At 35.0% G+C, this 24,337-nt stretch overlaps 1 protein-coding gene across 6 annotated transcripts in view; it reads left to right on the forward strand.

The window, feature by feature from the left end:
• Positions 1-24,337, forward strand: part of ADK (adenosine kinase) — a 523,395-nt gene that overhangs the window by 89,337 nt on the left and 409,721 nt on the right. For all 6 annotated transcript variants that reach the window (XM_070566356.1, XM_070566381.1, XM_070566372.1 and 3 more), the window contains one exon: positions 10,741-10,794. In XM_070566356.1, coding sequence (XP_070422457.1) covers positions 10,741-10,794 — 54 coding nt within the window. The remainder of the gene's footprint in view (positions 1-10,740; positions 10,795-24,337) is intronic.

Raw genomic sequence — 24,337 nt, forward strand, 5'->3', positions numbered from 1 at the left:
AGCTTGTTTGGGATTAGAGAACTAATTTGCCTGGAGAACAGTTCAAAATGGGTCTTGCAAAGTCATTGTTGAGGACGTGGAGATGTATTGTGTGAATTAGGAGAGTAAAATCTCTCTTTGGCAGTTTGATCAAAATTGGGCTATTGTCTGCTTCTTGCCTGATCCTTTTTTCAGGCCTCTTTCACTATTCCCTTTACATTCTTTTCCTGAGAGTTTAAAAGGGAAGGTGGTTTATGGGGAAGGAGCAAAGAAGAGAGATGACAGGGAATGAAGAGAAAGTTGGGGAACATGTAAAAGCTATCCCTTTCTTGACTCTCTTAGGGAGGAGACTTATTACTCCCTCTTTTGTATGAACAGTGTACATTGTACTTAACTTTATCGTAATGCTTACCACACTGTGAGAGTTACTTTCTTCTGATTTGCTTACTGAATTGTGAGGTTCCTTAAGGGCAAGAAATGTTTATTTCTCTATCACTAGCTAGCTAGAGAAGGAAGGGAAGTAATGATGATCAAGTTCCTATTGTATGTGTACCAAGCACTTTGCTAAAATATAGATATCATCAAATCCACTGGTTTCAAATTTTTTAACTTCCACAAAAATGTTTTAATAAAGAAGTGCCTCCTCACTAAGTTAATATTTATGGGTTTTTATTCTGATGTAAAATAAAACTGATAAATTGCTCTTTTAGTGGACTCTAAATACCATTGTGGTTGGATACCTGCCATCATCCATTTCTGAAAATACCTGAACAAGCTCTTTTTTTAATGTTTAAAAATTTTATATTCCTTTTTCTGTTTAAATATTTTTTTTGCAGTAATTTTGTTGAGAGTGTAATGGTTTATAACATTGTGTAATTTTGGGTGTACGTTCTTATTTAGCATTTTCTGAATAGACTTCATCGTCCTCACCACAAGTGATCTAATTTTTGTCTGTCACCATACATATGTGCCCCTTTACCCCTTTTGCCCACCCCTCAATTCCCCTCTGGTAACCACTAATCTGTCCTCTTTATCCATGTATTTGTTATCTTCCGCATATGAGTGAAATCATACAGTATTTGTCTTTCTCTGTCTGGCTTATTTCATGTAACATCATGCCCTCCAGGTCCATACATATTGTTGTGAATGGGACGGTTTTGTCTTTTTATGGTTGAGTAGTATTGTGTTGTACATATGCACCACATTTTCTTTATCCATTCATCCTTAGAAGGGCACTTGGGTTGCTTCCGCATCTTGGCTATTGTGAGTAATGCTGCAGTGAACATAGGGGTGCGTAAATCTCTTTGGATCAGTGATTTCAAGTTCTTTGGATAAATAGCCAGTAGTGGGATATCTGGATCATATGGTATTTCTATTTTTAATATTTTGAGAAATCTCTACACTGTTTTCTATATTGGCTGTACCAGTTTGCATTCCCACCATCAGTGTATGAGTGTTCCCTTTCTCTACATCCTCTCCAACGCTTCATTTTTTTGTCTTGCTGCTAATAGCCATTCTGACAAGTATAAGGTGGTGTCTCATTCTAGTCTGTGTGTGTGTGTGTGTCCTGGATTCCTCTTTTTTTTCTCCTCTTTGCCCATAATAGATGTAGCACCAGGTCCTATTGATTTTACTTCTTAAATATTTCTTGAAACATCTGCTTCTCTCTATTGCCACCACTCTAACCCAAGTCCTTATCATATCTTCTTAGACCAGTGCAGAAGCCGCCTTACCCACCACCAGTGTGATCTTTCAGACATACTGTGTTAGGATAACAAACAAAGTTACTTTCATGGACAGTACAGCCCTGCAAGGTCTGATGCCTGTCTCTCTCTGGAAGCCTCATCTGGAAACATTCTCCTCCTTGCTCCGTGTTCCACCTTCTGACCTCTACTGCCTCACACAGTGCCGGGAATTACCTCTGTCTGGGCGTCTATCCCCTGTAAAAATTGCCTGGTTATCTTCTCCTCATCCATTATACATCAGCTCCAATGTGATTTCCTCATGACTGCCTTTCCTGATCTCCTGACCTAGAAAAGTCTCCTTTCTTCTTTGCTTTAATAGACCCCTGCTCTGCTCTTTCATGGTGCTTACATAGACTTATGATTAGACACTTAGGTTTGCTGTTTTTTTTTTTTAATGAGGTCATAATAGTTTATAATATTGTGAAATTTTACTTGTACATTCTTATTTGTCAGTCACCATGTAAATGTGACCCTTCGACCTTTTTTGCCCACACCACAACCCTGTTCCCCTCTGATAACCACTAAACTATTCTCTTTCTCCATGTGTTAGTTTTATTTTCCACATATGAGTGAAATCATACGGTGTTGGTCTTTCTCTGTCTGGCTTATTTCATTTAACATAATACCCTCAAAGTCCATCCATGTTATTGCAAATGGTACGATCTTGTCTTTTCTTGGCCATAGTGAATAATGCTGCAGTGAACATAGGGGTTCATAAGTCTCTTTGAATTGTTGATTTCAAGTTCTTTGGATAAATGCTAAATAGTGGGATAACTGGGTCATATGGTATTTCTATTTTTAATTTTTTGGGAGATCTCCATACGCTTTTCCATATTGGCTGCACCAGTTTGCATTCCCACAAGCAGTGTATGAGGGTTCCCTTTTTTCCGCACCCTCTCCAACATTTTAAAATTTTTGTTTTTGTGACTATAGCCATTATAATGGGTGTAAGGTGATATCTTAGTGTAGTATTTTTTTTTTCTTTTGAGGAAGATTAGCCCTGAACTAACATCTGCTACCAGTCCTCCTCTTTTTGCTGAGGAAGATTGGCCTTGAGCTAACATCCATGCCTGTCTACTTTGCATTTGGGATGCCTACCACAGCATGACTGATAAGTGGTGTGTAGGTTCATGCCTGGGATCCTGACCAGTGAACCCTGGGCTGTTGAAGTGGAGCATGCGAACTTAACTGCTATGCTACTGGGCTGGCCCAGATATCTTAGTGTAGTTTAGATTTACATTTCCCTGATGATTAGTGATGTTCAGCATCTTGTCGTGTGCCTGTTGGCCCACTGTATATCTTATTTGGAAAAATGTCTGTTCATATCCTCTGCCCATTTTTTGATCAGGTTTTCTGTGTTTTTATTGTTCAGTTGTGTGAATTCTTTGTATATTTTGGAGATTGACCCCTTGTTGGATATGTGATTTGCAAATATTTTCTCCCAGTTGACAATTGTCTTTCCGTTTTGTTTATGGTTTCCTTTGCTTTGCGGAACCTTTTTAGTCTGATGTAGTCCCATTTGTTAACTTTTTCTTTTGTTTCCCTTGCCTGAGTAGATGTGGTGTTGAAAAAGATGCTGCTAAGACCTACGTCAAAGAGTGTGCTGCCTATATTTTCTTCTGGGAGTTTTATGGTTATAGGCCTTACATTCAAGTCATTAATCCATTTTGAGTTAATTTTTGTGTATGATGCAAGATAATGGTCTACTTTCGTTCTTTTGCAGGTTGCTGTCCAGTTTTCCCAAGACCATTTATTGAAGAGATTTTCCTTTCTCCATTTTATGTTCTTGGCTCCTTTGTTGAAGATCAACTGTCCATAGATATGAGGATTTATTTCTGGGCTTTCAGTTCTGTCCCATTGATCTGTGTGTCTGTTTTTGTGCCAATACCATGTTGTTTTGATTACTGTAGCTCTGTAATATATTTTAAAGTCAGGGATTGTGATGCCTCCAGCTTTGTTCTGTTTTCTCAGGATTGCTTTAGCTATTCAGGGTCTTTTCTTGTTCCATATAAATTTTAGGATTCTTTGTTCTATTTCCATGAAGAATATATATTGGGATTCTGATTGGGATTGCTTTGAATCTGTATTGCTTTAGGTAATATGGACATTTTAACTATGTTTATTCTTCCAATTTGTGAGCATGGAATATCTTTCTATTTCTTTATATTTTCTTCAGTTTCTTTCAACAGTGTCTTATAGTTTTCAGTGTATTGGTCTTTTCACCTCTTTGGTTAAGTTTATTTCTAGATATTTTATTCTTTTTTGTTGCGATTGTAAATTGGATTGTATTCTTGATTTGTCTTTCTGCTACTTTGTTGTTAGTGTATAGAAATGCAACTGATTTTTGTAACTTGATTTTGTACCTTGCAACTTTGCTGTAATTGTTATTTCTAATAGTTTTCTGATGGATTCTTTAGGATTTTCTATATATAGAATCATGTCATCTGCAAACAGCAAGAGTTTCACTTTTTCCTTTCCAATTTGGATCCCCTTTATTTCTTTTTCTTGCCTAATTGTTCTGGCCAAAACCTTCAGTGCTATGTTGAATTGGAGTGGTGAGAGTGGGCACCCTTGTCTTGTTTGTATTCTCAGAGGGTTGGTTTTCAATTTTTCACAATTAAGTATGATGTTGGCTCTGGGTTTCACATATATGTCCTTCATTATGTTGAGGTACTTTCCTTCCATACGCATTTTATTGAGAGGTTTTATTATACATAGATGTTGGATCTTGTCAGATGCTTTCTCTGCATCTATTGAGATGATTGTGTGAATCTTATTCCTCATTTTGTTAATGTGGTGTGTCACATTGATTTGTGGATGTTGAACTATCCGTGTGTCCCTGGAATAAAACCTACTTGATCATGGTGTATGATCCTTTTAGTGTATTGATGTGTTCGGTTTGGCAATATTTTGTTGAAGACTTTTGCATGTATGTTCATCTGTGGTATTGGCTTGTAATTTTCCTTCTTTGTCTTGTCCTTGTCTGGTTTTGGTGTCAGGGTGATGTTGGACTCATAGAATGAGTTAGGAAGGGTTCCATCTTCTCCAATGTTTTGTAGTAGTTTGAGAAGGATAGATATTAAATCTCTGAATGCTTGGGAGAATTCCCCAGAGAAGCCTTGTGGTCCTGGACTTTTGTTTTGGGAGATATTCTTGATTACTGTTTCAATGTCTGTACTTCTGATTGGTCTATTCAGATTCTCCATTTCTTCTTGATTCAGTTTTGGGAGGTTGTTTGAGTTTAAGAATTTATCCCTTTCTTCCAGGCTATTGAATTTGTGGGCGTATAGTTTTTCATAGTATTCTCTTATAATCCTTTGTATTTCTGCAGTATTTCTTGTAATTTCTCCTCTTTCTTTTCATTATTTATTTTTCTTGGTGAGTCTGGCTAAGGGTTTGTCAATTTTATTTTCTTCTCTTAGTTTCATTGATACTTTCTCCTTTTTAGTCTCTATTTCGTTTATTTCTGCTCTGATTTTTCTTATTTCCCTCCTTCTGCTGACTTTGGGCTTTGTTTGTTCTTTTTCTAGTTGTGTTAGGTGTACTTTAAGGTTACTTATTTGAGATTTTTCTTGTCTGTTGAGGTGGGCCTGTATGCTGTGAATTTCCCTCTTATGACTGTACTTGCTGCATCCCGTAAGAGTTGGCATGTTGTATTTTCATTTTCATTTGCCTCTAGGTATTTTTTAATTTGTCTTTTGATTTCTTCTTTGATATAGTGGCTGTTCAGTAGCATATTGTTTAGTCTCTGCCTATTTCTGGCTTTCCCTATTTTTTTCTTGTAGTTGATTTCTAGTTTTATAGCATTGTGGTTGGAGAAGATGCTTGAGATGATTTCAATATTTTTAAATTTATTGAGGCTTACCTTGTTTCCCATCATATGGCCTGTTTTTGAGAATGATCCATGTGCACTTCAGAAGAATGTGTATTCTGCTGTTTTTGCATGGAATGCTCTCCATATGTCTGTTAAGTCCATCTGGTCAAGTGTTTCATTTAAATCTGCCATTTCCTTCTTGACTTTTTGTCTGGATGATCTGTCCATTCATGTAAGTCGGGTGTTGAGGTCCCGTATTATTATCATGTTGCTGTTAATTTCTCCCTTTAGATCTGTTAATTAGTTGCTTTATGTACTTTGGTGGCCCTGTGTTAGGTGCATATATATTCATAAGTGTTATGTCCTCTTGGTGGAATGCCCCTTTTATCATTATATACTGCTGCTCTTTGTCTCTCACTGCCTTTTTTATCTTGATGTCTGCTTTGTCTGGTATAAGCGTGGCAATGCTTGCTTTCTTTTGTTTGACATTAGCTTGGAGTATCATCTTCACTCTGAGTCTGTGTTTGTCTTTAGGGCTGAGATGTGTTTCCTGGAGGCACTGTATTGTTGGGTCTTGTCTTTTAATCCATCCATCTACTCTCTGTCTTTTGATTGCAGAATTCTATCCATTTACACTTAGAGTGATTACTGATATATGAGGGCTTAATACTGCCATTGTATCTCTTGTTTTCTGGTTGGTTATGTTTTCATTGTTTCTCTTTGTATTTCTGACTGCGGTTTCATATTGGTGGTTTTCTGAGGAGGTTGTCTCAGTTTTTGTGAGTTGTGGCTCTGCTCTGATTTTTTTAGTGTTACCGTGGGGTTTGTATGAAAGACCTTGTAGATGAAACAGTTCATTTTCTCATAGCCTCTTATCTACATCAATCTAGGTTCCATCCCTCTCCTCTTCCCCTTCTGAGCTGTTATTGTTGCATGTATTCTCTTTTTAATGTTGTGAGTTTGTGACTAAGTTGAAGTGTTAATACCTACTTTGGATGCTTTCGTTTTCTTTATCTTTTGTTATAATTGAACATTTGCTTCCCTCTTCTGATAGAGAGCTGCAGTTTTCTGATTTTGTCTGTCTATTCATCTCCTTGCTCAAAGCTTTGTAGACCTTTGCCTTTTTGTTTCCAATATGAGGGCATCTTTAATCAGTTCTTGTAGGGGAGATCTAGTGGTGATGAACTCCCTCAGCTTTTGTTTATTTGGGAAAGCTTTTATTTCTCCATCATATCGGATGGAAACTTTTGCTGGATAGAGTATTGTTGGCTGAAAGTTTATGTCTTTCACTATTTTCAATATATTATTCCATTTCCTCCTAGCTTGCTAGGGTTTCTTCTGAGAAAGCTGCTGAAAACCTGGTAGGGTTTCCTTTGTAGATTATTTTCTCCTGCCTTGCTGCCCGTAATATTTTTTCTTTGTTGTTGATTTTTGCCAGTGTCAATATCATATGCCTTGAAGAACGTCATTTAGCATTGGTGTAATTAGGCATTTTATTAGCTTTGAAAGTATTTTTAAATCTGGTTCCTTCCCCAGGTTTGGGAGGTTCTCAGCTATTATTTCTCTCAATAGGCTCTGTACTCCTTTCTCCCTCTCTCCTCCTTCTGTAATAGGTATAATCTTTATGTTGCTTTTCCTAATTGAGTTTGATATTTCCTGAAGAATTCCTTCATTTTTTTTACAATATTAGTTCTGTCTCTTCCTCCACCTGTCATAGTTGTATATTTTTATTCTCTAAATCACTAATTCTTTCCTCCATAACATCAGCTCTATTCTTAAGGATTCTAGATTGTTTTTTATCTCATTAATTGTGTTTTTCGTATCCAGAATTTCTGCTTGACTTTTTTTTTTAATAGTTTCAATCTCTCTGGTGAAGTATTCCTTCTTATTAATTTTGTTTATGAGCTTATTGAACTGTCTTTTTGTGTTCTCTTTTAACTCATTGAGTTTCTTTATGACAGGTGTTTTGAATTCTCTGTCATTTAAATTATAAATTTCTGTGCCTTCGGGGTTGGTTTCTGATGAATTGTCATTTTCCTTCTGGTCTGAATTGTTGCTGTAGTTTCTGATCTTGTTTGGTGAACTAATCTTTTGTTGGCACATTTGTGGTAGTATTAGATCACAGATTCCACTTGCTACCACTAGTGGGAAGCAGAAGCAGAGTTTCTGGTCCCAACTCCTCTTCTGGAAGTTGTAGGGGCATTATGGGCACTTGTGGCAGCCTAGAGAGCATTCAGGCACTTGTGTGGACTGTGCTTTGTTGGTGGGACTTCCTCATGGGGACTTAGCCAGGTCCGCAGAGGCACAGTGAGCTCCCCCACTGCTGGAAAAGGGATCACGAGTGGGCTAAGGGCTGCTGCCCCCTCTTCCTACAGTCACCCTGGGGTGCATTCCCATTTTCAGGGCTCAGCAGTACTATGGGTGCTTGTGTGGTCCTGGAGCGTGCTTCCACTGGTGTTTAGATCTCCCACTCTGTCTGCTTGTGGACCCCCCGTGCTGCTGTGCTTGGTGGATGTGGCTTCCTCACAGGGACCAATCCAGGGCCACTCCCTGGAGCCACAGGGGCATGGTGGGCTCCCTCCCTCCAGGAAAGCGATCACGAATGGGCTAAGGGCTGTCACTCTGTCTTCCCACAGTCGCCCCTGGGGGTGTCCACTTTTCTGGCACTCATTCTAGGCTCGAAAGTGTGCGTGTGCACAGGGCTGTAGGGGGGTGGGCAGGAAGTGCTCACCTAGCTCCAGCACTTCCTGTAGGTCCTGTCAATCCACCCTCAGATGTATAGTTGTGTGTGTCTCTCAGGTGTCCTGTTGTACTGTGTGGACTTCCTCCATTGGTCAATGCATGTCCATTTAGTTGTAGTTAAGAGAGGGAGAGATAAAGAGAACAACTCACTCTGCCAAGTTGTGAATGTCACTCTAAATTTCTATTTCTCTTACACTTTTCCCCACCAGACTTTATCCTTATATAATGTATTTTATGCTTGAGTTATATTTTGCGTATAATATATTATGCATACATTATGAACGTAATATATTTAGCATTAAAGCCTTTCTTGCATATTGATCACCCTATCATATATCTCTTCAACAAAAACGTGTGTAAATTGAATTTAAAAAATTTCCTGGTTAGTAAGTCATAATTAGTATATAATTAGTAAAACAACATAAGTTTATTAACTGTTGTTGAATAAATATTAAACGGGAGAAATAGAAAACTATTGGAAATGTATCTTTTAATGAGATGGGTGAAGCTAATATTTACTATAATTAAGTTAGTTCAACCTTTTGTGAATAAATAACGTTCATTGCTGCAGTAAGAAAATGTTTAGCATCAATTTCGTTTCCCTTTTTTTCTTTTAGAGATATAAATGCTGAGAACAATGTTCACATAATTTGATGGTAGTGGACAGTTTTGTTTCAGCTCTTTCTCTCAGTTATTTGAACTTCTCTATCATCAAATATCTGTCATCAGAAATAATTTTTATTTATCAGCTGATAATTTGATTAGGTCTTTCTTCAGTTTTATTGGAAGCAAAAAATTAGAATCCCCCTGACTTGCCAGTTATTAGAGTCAGTAGAGACATGCAATTCTGGGAAGTATACCAGAAAAATAAAAAAGCTAAAAAAAAAATTAGTAATTTTATCTATTAGTGTTTTACTTATAGGCATATGTTTACCTGAACATTTCTGGAGTTGCTGGGAAAAGTTTAATATTGTTAGTTTTAATATACTTAATGTGAAAAGAATATTGTTTTTATAAAATGTTTTTATCAAGTGACTTAAAAATGTTTTAGTCAAAGCTTTTTGTTCAGTTTAAGGCCATCATCTGCCTTGCAACCTTATAGACAAAATTATTCTTCATTGTCAAACTAGTCAGATTTACTTTCATGATAGAAGAAGTCTGGCCTCATTTTTCAATTCAAATTAATGATTTGATTTGTGTTCCTGTGACAGCCATCTTCTGATATTTAATTCTTGGTATATAAATGAACGGGCAAGGAGCCTTGTTTTAAGTTTGTTGCCTCGAAGAAATAAGTTGACGCTTTTCTTGTTCCTTACTGGAAACTTTTAGCTTTGCTTCACAGGACTCTTCCTGAAAAGTAATACATTCTTTGATGATGAACATGGGCTGAAAGAGACAAACTTTTAAAATGAAAATTGTAATGAACTTCTGCCCCATTCCGTAATGTATCTTAAAATAGAACATCCTAATACAATTCCCCATTTATAATTTCCAGCTTCATTCTTTATAGAAATAATGTATAAACCAGGAAGCCCTGTAGCCAGTTTATGGCTTTGCAGACAAAATATGAATCATTCCTCATTTAGCACTTCAGAGATCTTTACATCCCAGGCAATGCAATATAGTTCCATTTAGGATGGGTGAGAGGTATGCCATATTTTAATAAAGTGAGTAAAAGCACTTGTGAAAGGGGAGGCAAGAAGGAGAATCTACATTCCACTTGGACCTCTGATCCATTGTCAGGTAGATTAGTTTTAGGAAAGCGTTGAATACAAGTGGAAATTGAAGACCTGGGAATTGTTGTCCATCATTGTTAAGTATCTATTTCTGTGTACTCTTCAGAAAGTCTGATTACCTCCAGCAGTACAAATATACAGCAATTTGAAAGATCCCTATTCTAGTATTTCTAGCAACCTCAAATTTATAGACAGGGAAACTGAGACTTAAAGAGGTGAAGTAATTGCCTGTGGCCATTAAGCTAGTAAATGGTTTAGTCAGGAACTCCAAAACTTACTTTTCCTCCTGTGTTACACTACCTAGTACATAGTCTGGTACACAGAAGATCTTTATATGTATTTAACGAATGAATAACTGTATATTGTTTTATGAACTCTTAGATACTTAATGTTATAGTAGTTTCTTGAATTTTGATCTGCTGGATGAATGTAACATTACAGATGATTCACTACAGAAGATTATTGAAGATATCTTATGTTATCAAACCATGGTCAAGTTCATCTCCCTTCAGTTCTTGGAGTGTGTCTGTGGAAGTGACTAATAGCACAGCAAAGAACTTGGTCATTTTTATGTTTTATCAATTAAGACAGAGACCTGTAACAGAGAGTACTGCTTGTTTGATAGGGGTCAACTGACTCTGGGTTGATACCACAGTCAGATGTCCATGAGGCAATTGTACTTGTATGTTTAAATGACCAGTCTATTTTTGTTTCTGTTTTATAGGTATTCTCTTAAAGCAAATGACCAAATCTTGGCTGAAGACAAACACAAGGAACTGTAAGTGTGTTAAACCTGAGGTTGTGCATGGTTTACTCTGTTCGTGGAGTAGATTGTATGTAAACAATCTGATTCTTAAAATTATATATGGTATAAAGATATACTTAACACTATGACCTTAATCCTACTAGGATTAGGATAATTTACACTACATAAGGTTAACACAGGAAATAATTGTTCCCATATACACATTAAAATATGTAGTATTGTATTCCATTATCTAGACTAAGGGCATATTGGGAAATATGTCATTTCATTTTCTTTCCCCAGATAATATATTAAATTGTCGTAGTTAATTGTTGTCTTTTACTCAGTTGACTTCCTTGCCCTCATGCTTAAGATGGAGAAATATAATTTTGTTTCTTTTATTGCTTTATTAAAAAGTAGATGCCTGGCTATTATTTAGTGTAAGGTAAAACACTTTAAATAATAAAATTTCAAATGGGAATAAAATAGTGTTTCTTTTTAAAGTTTTAATGTTGTTAGCATTCTATCTTTTGGATAAAAATAACTGTATACAGATCTTCCTCAGCCTGCCATGTGATTACATCCTGATAAACCCATCGTAAGTTGAAAATATCATAAGTTGAAAATATATTTAATACATCTAACCTAGTGAACATTATAGCTTAGCCTAGCCTACCTTAAATGTGCTCAGAACACTTACATTAGCCTATAGTTGGGCTAAATCTCTAGCCTAAAGCCTATTTTATACTAAAGTGTTGAACATCTCGTGTAATTCATGGAATACTGCAGTGAAAGTGAAAAACAGAGTGGTTGTATATGTACAGAATGGTTGTAAGTGTATTGGTTGTTTACCCTTGTGATTGTGTGGCTGACTGGGAGATGCGACTTGCTAATGCTGCCCAGCATCATGAGAGAGTATTGGACAGTGTATTTCTAGCCCAGGAAAAGATCAAAATTCAAAATTCAAAGTATGGTTTCTACTGAATGCTTATTGCTTTTGCACCATCATAAAGTCAGAAAATTAAGTCGAACCATCGTTAAGTTGGGGACTGTCTGTATATAATTCTGTGATATTCCTGTTGCTATATAGTAACAGTATATGGCAACTGCCCTACAGTATTGTTTAAAAGATTACCACCTCATAGGAACTGTGAGGTTTTTAATTAAAAATTACAGGTTTATGAGTTATTTAAATTCGTCCTAACCTTTTTAGTATCATAAGATTGTCCAAAGAGCGAAGCTAAAAAAAAATTTATATATTTCTATTTTCTAGCTAGTCTGTTTTTTTCCGCACTGTGCAGTAATAAAATTCTGATAACCTTAATTATTATGCAAATACCTCACGTTAAATAATACTGTAGAATTAAGAATTTGCGTAATTTCAGGCCAACTGCACCTTCAGATTGGACCACAGTTATTTTTGATAATAGTGAAGGTTCTATCTTGTTTGTAAAAATACTGGTGAACTTTACAAGCTCTTTTAGAGTTTTCCTAGTGTTCGATACTCTCTAATGTTTAGGATATTTTATTTTAATATCTAACTCAGGTCACTTATGGTTTAGTTTAATGTAATCTTCATTTGTACTCATCTGTATGGAGAATAACTTTTTTTTAGACAGAGTACTTCAAGACTATTATTTTCTTCTCAAGATTAAGTAATGATTTTTCTAAGTACTTTTTAAAAACTCTGCCCTGAAACTTCCAAATTATTTTCTTTCTTCTCTCTCACTGAAGACATTGTAATAATTATTAATCATAAAATGGTACGACCAATTTGTAGGAAGATTTTTTTGAGTTCTTAACAGTTGATATATCCCATTGTTATGCTAACCTTTCAATATTTTAATATTTGTTCTATCTTCATTTGTTATAATCTCCATAGTGGATTCTCAAATATATCGTCAAGAAATTTTATGTAGTTCCTTTCTTTACTGGCAAGTATAGTCAGTGAGGATAGGTGATTATCACTGTGCCGTTGGTTGGTTGTTATTTGTAGGTCTGGTAACAGCTCTTTCGGTCGGGGAATTAGGTAGGTAGTCGAGCTAGAGGTTCTTTTGACCCTCGTAGACTATGACTGATAGTAAAAATACCAGAAAACTGCTTTTAAAGAATATATTCATATTATTTAATATATAACCCATATTAATTTGTTAATTCATTAAAAATTTTATTAGCTGTCTATGACATAGTTCACCCCCTTGGGTAGACTGATTTCTTTTCTTAGATTTTATTATGAAAAATTTTAAACATTCAGTATATATTCATGCAAATACTCACCACCTACATTTTCTCATTAGCATGTTATTTACAGTGGTCCCCTCTTATCCACAGTTCTTTCTGTGGTTTCAGTTACCTGCAGCCAACCATGGTCCGAAAATATAAAATGGAAAATTCCAGTTTTAAATTTATAAGTTTTAAATTGCACACCATTCTGAGTTAGTGTGATGAAATCTCTTGCCATCCACCTCTGTCTCGCCTAGGATGTGAATCCTCCCTTTGTCCAGCGTATCCACACTGTGTGTGCTACCTGCCTGTTAGTCCCTTGGTATCCATCTTGGTTATCAGGTCTTGGTTATCAGACTGCTATGAAATCTCAGTGCTTGTGTTCAAGTAACCCTTATTTAGCCCCAAATAATGGCCCCAAAGCACAAGAGTAGTGATGCTGGCAATTTGGATATGCCAAAGAGTACCTTGAAAGTGGTTCCTTTAAGTGAAGAGGTGAAAGGTCTCATTTTAATAAGGAAAGAAAAAAAATCTTATGGTTAGATTGCTAAGATCTCCGGTAACTTATTTCAGTATATTGTTATAATTGCTCTATTTTACTGTTAGTTATTGTTGTTAATCTCTTACGGTACCTAAGTTATAAATTAGCTTTATCATAGGTATTTATGTATAGGAAAAAACATGGTATATATTCAGTACTATTCGTGGTTTCAGGCATCCACTGGGGGTCTTGGAACGTATTCCTCACGGATAAGGGGAGCTCCTCTACTTTATCACCTTTCTATTCATTCTTCTATCTATCCATTATTTCATCTGTCTTTTGGATACATTTTAAAGTAAATCACAGGTATCAGTATGTTTCCCCCTGAGTATTTCAACATGTGTACCATCATCTAAAGTTCAGTGTTTCAGAGGTTATTTTTTTTACATGTAAAATTTTCATACAATGTAGTGCACAGATCTCAATTGTACATTTGCTGAATTTTGACAGATGCATAAAATGTTTGTAACCCAAACCTCTATCAAGATATGGCACATTACCACCACCCCAGAAAGTTCCTTCATGTCTCTTTGTAATCGGTCTCTGCTTATCCCTCCCATAAGTAACCCTTGTTATGATTTTTTTCTACCATAGATTGTTTTCCCTGTTCTGGAAGTTGTTCTAAATAGAATCATATATATGTGCTTAGACTTTTTTCACTTAGTATAATATTTTTGAGATTCATCTGTATCGTTGCATGTATTAGTTAATTTCTTTTTATTTTTGATTAATAGTCCATTGTTTATCTGTTCTTTTATTGGTGGGCATCTAGGCTTTTTCTTTTCCAGTTTTTGGCTACTATGAATAAAGCTGCTATTAATATTTTTGCACAAGTCTTCTTGTGAACATGTTTTATTTCTCCTGGATAATTACTCAGGAGTAGATTTGCTGAGTCAATAGGCTAACAGTATGTTTGCTTCTATAAGGAACTACTAGATTTTCTTTAGAGTAGTACTATTTTACATTCCTACCAGCAATATATGAGTGCCAGTTGCTCTACATCCTCAACAACATTTGGTATTTGTTGGTTTGTCTAATTTTAGCTGTTCTGGTGGATGTATAGTGGTATCTCATTGTGGTTTAGTTTGCATTTCTGTGATGATTAATGATATTGAGCACTTTTTCAATTGCTTATTGACCATTTATATTTTCTTTGGTGAAGTGTCTGTCCAAATCTTTTGCACATGAAATAAATTGGGTTGTTTTGTCTTTTTATTGATGAGTTGTTTGAATTCATATATTTCCTGGATACCAGTTTATGTCAGATGTATGTTTTATAAATTTCTTCTTCCCAGTTCATGGCTTACCGCTTTTCATAATGGTGTCTTTTCTTTTTTCTTTTTGGTGAGGTAGATTCGCCCTGAGCTAACGTCTGTGCCAATCTTCCTCTCTTTTTTTGTATGTGGAATGCCTCCATGGCATAGGTGATGAGTGGAGTAGGTCCCTGCTGGGATCCGAACCCATGAACCCCCGGGCTACTGAAGTGAAACCTGTGGAACTTGAACCACTCTGCCACGGGGCCTACCCCTTAATAGTGTCTTTTGATAAGCAAGTTTTTAATTTTGATAAAGTCTAAATTATCAGTTTTTTCCTTCATAATAATTGCTTTCTTTGATCTATCTAAGAAACCTTTGCCTACCGTCAATTTGTAAGATACTGTTATATTTTTTTCTTTAGAAACTGTATGGTTTTAGCTTTTATGTTTAGCTTTATGATCTATCATTAACATTTGTATATGGCTTGAATAAAGGTTGAGGATCATTTTTTTTCCTATATAGATACTTAATTATTCCAGTTCCATTTGCTGAATAGACTGTCCACTGGATTGTTTTGGTTCCTTTGTCAAAAATGAAATAATCATAGAAATATAGGTCTGTTTTGTTCCATCGATTTACCTATCACTCTTTATGCCAGTAATACACTGTAGTAAGTATTCAAGTTACTTAATGTAATTCCTCCAACTTTATTTTTCTTTCAAGGTTGCTTTGGAGGTACTAGATCCTTTACATTGCCATGTATTTTAGAATCAGCTTCTCAGTTTCCTCAGAAAAGCCTTTTGGGATTATCCTTGGGATTATATTGAATCTATTTGGGGGAGAATTGACATCTTAACAATATTTAGTCCTTTAATGTCTCTTGACAGTGCTTTTTAGTTTTTACTAAAGAGGTTTTGCATGTCTTTTGGCCGAATGAATTTTAATATCAGCTTTGCTTGATGACTGAATTTCAAAACAAAAGATTGAGGGTTTCAAATTATATTTTCATGTGGGGTATGTTAAATTTGGATAGATGTCCTTTCTTTTCACAGTGTATAATACCTCTTCTGGATATTCTATAACAGATTTAGGAAAGGCAATCCTGTCTCATTAATAGTATCAAGTGTAGAATATACTGGATGAGTGTCGATACTATGTCTTTTTCTAGAAATTTCTTTATTTTAGGCCACTTGCAACATCTTCTGGATTTGAAAGTTAAATACTTGTTGTTATCATTCCTCTTGCAGATTTCTACTCTTCTTTGAGTATGTTACACAGTAATTATTTTATAAATTAATATTTATCACTAAAAGTACATTAGAATTATTTTTCTACCGCATCTACATATATAGCTGTATGTCATAGTCACTCTGAGGAAAATGAGTGATACCCCTCACCTTTGCCAGCTGTGGTCCAAATGAGTGTCATTGGTCATATCAGCAACTAGGAAAGAGAGGTAGATATTTAGCTCAAACCTGCCATAATTATTAGAAAAACTGGTTAAGGTGTATAGTCTTATGATACTTTAATAACTCAAATTTTTAATCTAATGGAAGTGGCCTGGAAAAATAATTATGTGATATTATGACAGGGAAAATACATTTTATTGATTGGAGTAGATTTTTAGGTTATTAGAATTTTTGTTTTATCACTGCTTAAAAAACGTAAAAGAATTACATGTTCTCTAGGTTACTCTTTGCTTTACTTATTTTATTTCAATTTAAAGAAAGATGGAAAAGAGTCTAGACTCTTATTAGGAGCCATGTGATTTGTGACATGTGTCTTAACACTTAATATATACACATTTTATACAAAACACAAATTTTGTTGACCATCTTAAAATGGTAAGTGCCATACCACTGAATTAGTGTTAAATGATCTACTTTCTTTTTCCTGTGCTTAAGTTAACTCTGTGGAATATTATGCAGTTATTAAAATGTTTTTATGAAAATATTTAATGTCATGATGATTAAGTAGGTGAAAAAGCTTGCTTGTGCATATCCTAGAAGAGAATTATAGTAAAATAGTAGATCTCTGGGTGATGAGATTATGGATGAATTTTATTTTCTTCTTTGTACTTTTATCTGTATTTTAAATCTTTTCTAATGAGTTGTGTTATTTCTATTACGAGAAAAAAGAAGAACTTAATGAAAGAAATTCTAAATTCCCTAAATTTAAAGTGTTAATATAAATATCTATTATGAGATGAACATTTTCAACTTTATAATTGTAATTGGTGAACTAAGTGAGCAAACACAACAAGGGTCTAAAAGTTGAAAGGCACAATTTTTTTTTTTTTTAGTGTAACATGAAGTCTTCCTTCTTTTTTTTTGAGGAAGATTAGCCCTGAGCTAACATCTGCTGCCAATCCTCCTCTTTTTGCTGAGGAAGACTGGCCCTCAGCTAACATCCGTGGCCATCTTCCTCTACTTTATATGTGGGACGCCTACCACAGCATGGCTTGCCAAGCGGTGCCATGTCCACACCCAGGATCTGAACTGGCAAACCCTGGGCCGCTGAAGCAGAACGTGTGCACTTAACCGTTACGCCACTGGGTCGGCCCCTGAAGTCTTCCTTAATAACTAATGCTAACATAGTAAGGTTCTTATACTTGCTAGTATCGTCACTTGATTGATTTGGCATTAGTTGATTATCTTAATTCTTTTGGCTGCTGGCTCTATGACTTGTATTTTTTGACCCATACACTAAAGAAAACTCTCAGTTGAATATGCTACTGTAAGAGCAGAATATTAATTTAAAAAAAATTCAATAGCAGCCTTTTATGAAAGCTGTTCATACATAATCTCATTTGGGTTTTTTTATAATTACAATAGCTAAGATCTCTTTGTGCTCAATACTAAGCTTAAAAATATCATGAGATGCAGATATATAACAAAATATCCAGTTAATAATTCCATGCTTTATTCTCATAAAACATTATTATTGTTTCTTAATTCTAATCTGTTAAAGGCAGTCTTGATTCATCATGATATTGTAAAAATGCATTGACACCATCATATTAGCTTGCTTTTTGAAAATGCATCATTAAGAGTATAATGATAATTATCTTGATAATACTTTATGTGGTAAATATTAACCATATTTTCATTAAAATTATTCTTCCCAAAATGTGATGATTCAGATTCCATTTACACGTAATCACTCAAGCTTCACAAATATGCTTGTTATTTGGGGAAGGCTGACATGCACAAAGCAGGGGAAATTGGTCAGCCATAACAATGACACTTGTTTCTTTAAAGAGAGTGGTTTTTTCAAGTTCCTGTTTTTTTAATATTCTACATACTGAAGATTCTGGGGCATGATTTTTTTGTTTTTTTTTTGCTGAGGAAGATTTGCCCTGAGCTAACATCCATTGCCAATCCTCCTCTTTTTTTGCTTGAGGAAAATTAGCCCTGAGGTAACATCTGTGCCAATCTTCTTCTGTTTTTTTGTGTTTGGGACACTGCTACAGCGTGGCTGGTGAGTGGAGTAGGTCTGCACTGGGGATCCGAAACTGTGAACCCAGGCCACCAAAGTGGAGCATGTGGAACTTTAACCTCTCAGCCGCGGGATCTGGCCCTGAGGGATGATTTTAAGTAGGGAAGGCCAGGCAGTTAACTTTGTGATGGGATTAATCCAAAACTATGGAATTTATACTTTGCTCTATACATGGTCCAATAATGAACTGGTTTCATTAGTCTTTGTAGATTTTTCTGAGTCTATCAGAGTAGTTTTATAAATGGAGTAATTTAAAATAAGGTAAAATCACTATTTCATTCAATAAATATTTTTTCACCCTGTTATCAGCCAGTATGCTAGGTACTATTTAAAGAAAAGCTACTGACTTCATTTATAAATGGAGACTCATTCTTCAGTTTAATATTATTTCACATTTCAAAACAGCTTCATAATTGGAGATTTTGTAAGCATGGGTTTTCTTATTATTGAACATATCTGCAGTTATAGAAGATAGAACCATTTTGTTTCTATGAATATCTGTTCGTTTTATGAATATCTAAATTGTATATTACCTTGAACAGAATATTGATATGAGATCGGGAAGATTCAGATGAGGAAAGTTAAAAGTTGGCTAGAGTTAGGGACAAATTCCAAAGGCAAATATAAATAAATTTAGAAGTATCCATGCCACTTAACACAGAAGTCACTTGGTATCTGAGGACTTCTTTTTGGTTTGCTATGTTACATAAGGCATGATGCAATCCTCTTTAGAAAAGATTCACATTTATTTACTTGACCTTTCAAGATAGCTGCCAAGATAAAGTGAATTTTTATAAGCAAAGTATGCTGTTCTAGATATAAGGTATATTTTCCCTTCTGATAGTGAATGGATTCTCTTCAGTGACTATCTTTTTATGTCAAAAGTTATTTTGTCAGAATTACCCCCTTAAATTTAAAATTTTGTCATATAATAATTAATCATCTTGAATTTAAGTTTTTGACGATTTAGGATTATGATGAAATGGGAGAAAATAAATGAATTATGTAAGGGATATGGAGAAAGAGTATTGGAAAGGACACTGTTACACCTTGATCCTTCATTCAGTGTGAAATTATTATAATTTCTTAGAGAACAGTGCCCACTTTCTAGATTAGCAGGGGAGATATATAAGTATTTAAGTAGCATGTTTAAGAATATGTGAAGAGCAGGGGCCAGCCCAATGGCACAGTGGTTGAGTTCGTACATTCTGCTTCAGCGGCCCGGGGTTCGCAGGTTTGGATCCTGGGTGCGGACATGCCACACTGCTTGGCATGCTGTGCTGTGGTAGGTGTCCCACATGTAAAGTGGAGGAAGATGGCCATGGATGTTGGCTCAGGGCCAATCTTTCTCGGCGAAAAGAGGAGGATTGGCAGCAGTTAGCTCAGGGCTAATCTTCTTCTTCTACTTCTTCAAAAAAGAGACTATGTGAAGAGTATTGAGAGACAATCAGTAACATCTGATATGCTCTTAAATCCATTATTATTAGAATTGTGACTTAGCAATTCTTCGGAAACATCAAGATCATTTTGTAAGAATGATGTAAGAATTGATTGCCTGTAAAGCAAATAGATTTTGTTCGTTTGCTGAAGGAAAAATAAAAAAAAAAACCCTGGCAAGCAAAAAGTCAAAATTGAAATAAAGAACATCTAGAACCAACAACAAAATTAAATGGTTAATATTTTTTCAATATTCATAAATAAAGTGCAATATTTTAAATATCATGAACATTTTTATGGTCCCTGTCTCAGGGACTGCTTTCTTTCATATCTTTTCTCTCTTTTTTTTTTTCCAAGCTTGGCATCTGGGCTAACAACTGTTGCCAATCTTTTTTTTTTTCTCTCTGCTTTATCTCCCCAACCCCCCCTTACACAGTTGTATATCTTAGTTGCACGTCATTCTAATTGTGACTTTCACATCTTTTAAGTTATAGAACTTGGATTCTAGAAATGAACTTTAGAACTAATATCCATATTTTATAATGAATTGGGTGAGATTCACAGTGATAAAGTGACTTGCTACAGGTTACACTGCTATTTAACGACACCACTGGACCAGAATCCAAGTCTCCTGATTCCCATTTAAAGTGCTTTTTCTGTTACACCAAGTAGCTCCTCAGTATGCAGTGATTTTTGTTTTATTAGAAGGGATTAACATACATTGTAAGATTCAGTAACTGATTATAGTGAACTCAATAGCTATATCAAGATTCAGTGACTGATTAATTTCACAGTATTGTATTATGGTTTTAGGAACCACTTCAGACCTATAGCTACTAGTGGGTGAATTGAGAATAATTAAATACTATGTATGCCCGACTTCCAGATTCAAGGCACTTCCTGTTTTTCCAAAGAGAGAGTATGTAGTAGAAAGCTTTTTGGCCAACCTGATTCTAAAAGCTTTTAGAGATGTTTATGAAATAAATCAATTTATAACACTTATAATTTAGTTTCATTACATCATAACATTTTATAACCACATCTTATGTGAAGTAATTTTAAGGTACTTTTTTGTTTTTTACTTCTCATTTCCTTAAACGTTCAGAATCTTCATTATTGACATCTTTGTCAGCACTAGATATGTTAATCTTTTTTGATCTCCGTTGTTTGATTCCATGTATGATATTTTTGTTGAACATTTCATCCTAACCTACAAGTGTCTCTTACATGAAAATAGATTTTATTTTGTTGATTTTATATATAGTCATGGTCTTTGTAAGGTAACTGTTAACTACATTGCTTTTTAAATTGATCTTTAAAAAGCTTTTTATAATAACATTTACCGTGTGTGCTTATGAAGCTGTGCTTCCAGGAATAAGTACTAAATCTGTGTTAGATTTCTTTGCTCCTGTTTTTGCTAATACAGTCAGGTGACTTCTTTAAGAATTCCAAACTAGCATTGATTGAATTCATTTCAGGCTTTTGTACATTTTCCACAAATGGTTCTCAACTACTCTGTGACCAGAGTTCACTTTTTTAGTTAAATTTTTAACTGTGCTCTCATTTTGCAATTTTAGGATTTCATAGTTTCTTCTTATCTGTTGTACTTGGCTTATGAAACTTCTGAAACGTTTGCTTAAATGTTTTATTGTTTAAAAGAAAATCATTAACTCTGTCAGAAGGGAGAAGAACTCATTATAACAGATAATTTTAGGATTAAACTTGGTCTTATATTCTTGCATATATGATAAGTGAATTAAAAATGTATATCATTAGTGGTAAAATCTTAAAACTCTTTAAGGATTAGTCCTAAATTATCACTTTCTGCTTTTGAAGAAATGTGTGATGCCCTGGACTTAGCATTAGAAGAAACTTAGTTTATATATGAGTTTTGCCACAGACTGTAACCTTGGTGTGTCAGTTAATATTCAGTTCAACTACAAGTATTAAGAAATAAGGAATTTATTATAGGAATTAAACCTTATTCAATTGTGGGAAAAACTAGGGAAGTAAAGGTCCAAAAAGGATCAGGGAAAAGTTACTAACCAGTCCTGTCATAATATAAAACTACCATACTTGCATGATCACTTAATTTTCTGAATTTAATGTCCTCATTTCTAAAATGGTGATAATTCCATTTTATCTTATTGGGTGTAATGAGATTAGATAGAATTACATATGTGAAAAAGTTTTGAACTATGAAGAACCATGTAATGGTTAGTCTGATACAGGTCTTTGTGAATATGATGGTTTGTGAAAACCCTCGAGAACTGGTTTCTGCTCTTGGAGAAGGTGTCTCTCAGATATCACTGTGGGTTTAGACTAGTGCTTCACTATTTTATTGTTATTCATTAAGCAAATGATTTCTTTAATTTGCTTTTAGTCTATTGAGTAATCCTTCTGCGTATACTTTCTGAGTTCCTAGCATAAAATTCTTCAGAAAAAAAAAGAAGGTAATGATCTGCGCTCTCTACCTGTTTGATTTTTCAGGGATGGGGAGTAAGGTGTTTCCTGAAACTTTATCCACAGGTTTTCAGTCCATGTAGTGTTCATTGGTCCCTTGCTACAAACAATTTACTTGACAGTATTTCGCTGTTATATTTATGGGGTGAATATTCATTGGAGTCAACATGGGATGGAGAGAGCAGAAACTGCTGATATGTTGAATTCTTTTTCTCCTTGTTCTCCAACAAACAGGAATGTTTTGAAAATGAAGCTATGACAGATATGTACCTGAAAAATAGTGTGAGGGTTATGCCAGCACTGTTTATATCCCCTTAAGGACTGAGTCACACTTTTTGGGAATGATGTGGATTTGGGAGTTTTGGGGAACTTTTAGGATCTATTAGCAGCTAATCTAATCCTTGAAAACATTTTCTTTACTAACTAGAATTATTGATTTCTTTTTGGAAAGTATTGAGCAATTAAATAACGTGTATTAAAGAACAAGGGAAGAAGACATTATTTTAATTACTTTTATGCTCTAGTTTAATTCTCACAGCAAGCTTATCAGGCAGATATTATAATCATTCCCATTTTATAGGAAACTGAGGCTCAGAGAGATTCCATAACTTGTCTCATAGTAGAAAAGGATATACTGTGATTTGATTTCAGACTTTTTTTTCCTGAGGAAGATTTACTCTGAATTAACATCCATGCCAGTCTTCCTCTGTTTTTTAGTATGTGGTCCACCAGCACAGCAGTGGTGTAGATTTGCACCCAGGAACTGAACCTGGGCTGCTGAAGATGAGTGCACTGAACTTAACCACTAGGCCACTGGGGCTGGCACTGATTTTAGATTTTTTTGTTGCTTTCTACTTTGCCTAAGTTCAAGGACTTAGGAAAAAGAATATTGTTTACTTTTTTGGAGGAGTTTTATGGCTTAGAACAAGTATACCTACTTTACAAAGTGTTTCAAGGGATTTATGATGGATATTATATTTCCTAAGTTTTAGTTTGGTTTACTAGAAATATGCCATAGTTTGTAGGTAATACTGTGTTTTTTTGGGTTGGCTGATGGTTAAGGTAAAATCTTAGAGGCTAATCTGAGCTGATGTTGATGGATAGAAATCTGATATTTCCAACAGACTAGATCTTTTGTTGAAGTTCTGTGTAATATAAATTTATTCTTTGTGATGATAGCTCCCTCTGTAGAACTTCATTAAGATTGCAACTTGACTTTTTCTATTATTTAGCAAAGTGGTTGAAACATTATCTAGAATACATTTTAAAATTTTCTTGTAGAATTTTACTTTATTTCCTAATCACTTCCAAGTGTTTTTCTTATGAAAATTTTGCCTTTATAGAAATTTCTCACTTTGTGTATACTAAATTTTAATAGCATATATGAAATTAAAACACCTTCCTCAAGCATTTTTACTACTTTAGTGCATTGTTTGGGAAAGCCAGAGAAACTTGTGATTTCTGGGTCTGTAGGTCTGTGTTTGGTAAGACCAGAGGAGGTAGAAAAAACCCTGATGGAAGATTTTGGGGAAAAAAAAGGTTTGAAGTTTAACTGCATTCTATATATATCATATTTGAAATTATCCTGGATTCTATATATCATATTTGAAATTATCCTTTTTTTGTGTGTGTATGTGAGGAAGATTGGCCCTGAGCTAACATCTGGGCCAATCTTCCTCTGTTTTATGTGGGATGCTGCCATAGTACAGCTTGACGAGCAGTACTAGGTCTGCACCTGGGATCCGAATCAGCAAACCCTGGGCCACTGAAGTGGAGTGTGCGAACTTAACCACTATGCCACCAGGCTGGCTGCTGCTTTTTTTTTTTTTTGGAGTCTTTTCAATGTTGAATTGGATGGGAGAATGTTCATTAAGGAATTTTTTTGTTTTGATTTACAGAAAAGAGACAAAATTTCTGGGTGGTAGAGAGAACAAAAAGAAATATCTTAGCAAGATCCCAAAATAGAACAAAGAAATGCAGAAAATATGCTTCACATATTCAATTTCCATAAATTTATATTCTTGTAAGGAAAATCCTGTGTTATCAAACCTTACCATCAATTTCCCTTTGTGGAAGTGTGGATACTTCTTTCACCATCACTTTTTCTCCTTTCCTCCCCACATTATTTTATATTTAAATATTAAATTGTGTAATTACC

Source organism: Equus przewalskii, chromosome 1 (genome assembly GCF_037783145.1).
Source record: "Equus przewalskii isolate Varuska chromosome 1, EquPr2, whole genome shotgun sequence".
NCBI classification, from domain to species: domain Eukaryota; kingdom Metazoa; phylum Chordata; class Mammalia; order Perissodactyla; family Equidae; genus Equus; species Equus przewalskii.